Here is a 2,500-nt window from a genome sequence, read left to right on the forward strand (position 1 = left end):
AATAGTTCCAATGGCATCTAAATGTAAGGTATGCTTATTGGTGTTGCGAGGATGAGGGGGTACCTGGGAAGCATTCTTCCCCCCCAAGGGGTACCTGGGCCAACAACGTTTGGGAACCCCTGAGGTAGGGGGCTGCGGGGTGGAAGGCAGGGGTCGCGAGACAAGGCCAAAGCATTTCCAGGGGGTCCCCAGAGGCGGTCCCCAGAGGGGTCCCCAGAGGGGGTCCCCAGCCAAAGAAATTGAGAATCCCTGGTATAGAGGGTATGCACATGCACAAAGTGAGTTTAACGTTGTTTAATACAATCAGATAGGACTTTCTGATTGGATGTATGGGGCTGTCAATCAGATAGGACTTTTCTGTTTGGATGTATGGGCTGTCAATCAGATAGGACTTTTCTGTTTGGATGTATGGGGCTGTCAATCAGATAGGACTTTTCTGTTTGGATGTATGGGGCTGTCAATCAGATAGGACTTTTCTGTTTGGATGTATGGGGCTGTCAATCAGATAGGACTTTTCTGTTTGGATGTATGGGGCTGTCAATCAGATAGGACTTTTCTGTTTGGATGTATGGGGCTGTCAATCAGATAGGACTTTTCTGTTTGGATGTATGGGCTGTCAATCAGATAGGACTTTTCTGTTTGGATGTATGGGGCTGTCAATCAGATAGGACTTTCTGATTGGATGTATGGGCTGTCAATCAGATAGGACTTTTCTGATTGGATGTATGGGGCTGTCAATCAGATAGGACTTTCTGATTGGATGTATGGGCTGTCAATCAGATAGGACTTTCTGATTGGATGTATGGGCTGTCAATCAGATAGGACTTTCTGATTGGATGTATGGGGCTGTCAATCAGATAGGACTTTCTGATTGGATGTATGGGCTGTCAATCAGATAGGACTTTTCTGATTGGATTTCGGATTCTGACGGATGGATTCGGGAGTTATTGGGAATATATATTTTTTTTTTCTAGGTACCTGGTGAGCATGCTGGCTCTGTCGGGTCACGGGGTCACCTGGGTGTGTGGGACCCTCATCTGTCTGAGCCAGACCCAGACCATGGCTGGACAGGAGGTCCTGGTCAACCTGCTGATGGGTGACACGCACACACACGCACGCACGCACGCACGCACACACACACACAATTACACACCAATTACACTGCGTGAAAAGAGGAGTTAACGGGCAATGTTCACTGTATTTTGCCCGTAAACCTCAAGTTTAGCAGCATACAGTAATATACAGGTGTGATGGTACAACTCGGGAGTTTACCGGAGTTTGTTGGAAAGTTTAACGGGAGTTTCCTGTAATTTACACATCCGTATTCCATGCTTTTTGCGCAGTGTTAATTATTATCAATTACATCAATTCACCCCATGAAGCCTTGTGGAAAACAGACGGACCGGTACAGCCTGTTATAAACTCTACGGCTGTGCTGTTTGTAAAATGAGCTCACAGAGACCCTCCCAGTGTGCTGTTTGTAAAATGAGCTCACAGAGACCCTACCAGTGAGTGTGCTGTTTGTAAAATGAGCTCACAGAGACCCTCCCAGTGTGCTGTTTGTAAAATGAGCTCACAGAGACCCTACCAGTGTGCTGTTTGTAAAATGAGCTCACAGAGACCCTCCCAGTGTGCTGTTTGTAAAATGAGCTCACAGAGACCCTACCAGTGAGTGTGCTGTTTGTAAAATGAGCTCACAGAGACCCTCCCAGTGTGCTGTTTGTAAAATGAGCTCACAGAGACCCTACCAGTGTGCTGTTTGTAAAATGAGCTCACAGAGACCCTACCAGTGTGCTGTTTGTAAAATTAGCTCACAGAGACCCTACCAGTGTGCTGTTTGTAAAATGAGCTCACAGAGACCCTACCAGTGTGCTGTTTGTAAAATGAGCTCACAGAGACCCTACCAGTGTGCTGTTTGTAAAATGAGCTCACAGAGACCCTACCAGTGTGCTGTTTGTAAAATGAGCTCACAGAGACCCTACCAGTGTGCTGTTTGTAAAATGAGCTCACAGAGACCCTACCAGTGTGCTGTTTGTAAAATGAGCTCACAGAGACCCTCCCAGTGTGCTGTTTGTAAAATTAGCTCACAGAGACCCTACCAGTGTGCTGTTTGTAAAATGAGCTCACAGAGACCCTCCCAGTGTGCTGTTTGTAAAATGAGCTCACAGAGACCCTACCAGTGTGCTGTTTGTAAAATGAGCTCACAGAGACCCTCCCAGTGTGCTGTTTGTAAAATGAGCTCACAGAGACCCTCCCAGTGTGCTGTTTGTAAAATGAGCTCACAGAGACCCTCCCAGTGTGCTGTTTGTAAAATGAGCTCACAGAGACCCTACCAGTGTGCTGTATGTGTGGATTGAGCCCCCCCCCCCCCCATTCTTCCCTTTCTTTGTTTTGATGATGGAACTCTAAAAAACTCCAAAAACTATTTCACACACTTTTATTACATGTAAAACTATGATGTGACATTATAGATGATTCTCTTTAGATAATCTGATGACCC

The 2,500-nt window shown here is 46.2% G+C and overlaps 1 protein-coding gene across 1 annotated transcript in view; it reads left to right on the plus strand.

The window, feature by feature from the left end:
- Positions 1-2,500, plus strand: part of plpp7a (phospholipid phosphatase 7a (inactive)) — a gene marked incomplete at both ends in the record, with an annotated part of 5,300 nt that overhangs the window by 1,137 nt on the left and 1,663 nt on the right. Inside the window, one exon of the mRNA XM_079516005.1 lies at positions 975-1,096. Within this exon, the coding sequence (XP_079372131.1) occupies positions 975-1,096 (122 nt within the window). The remainder of the gene's footprint in view (positions 1-974; positions 1,097-2,500) is intronic.

The sequence above is a fragment of the Electrona antarctica genome (assembly GCF_951216825.1).
Source record: "Electrona antarctica genome assembly, chromosome: 12".
In the NCBI taxonomy this organism is placed as follows: domain Eukaryota; kingdom Metazoa; phylum Chordata; class Actinopteri; order Myctophiformes; family Myctophidae; genus Electrona; species Electrona antarctica.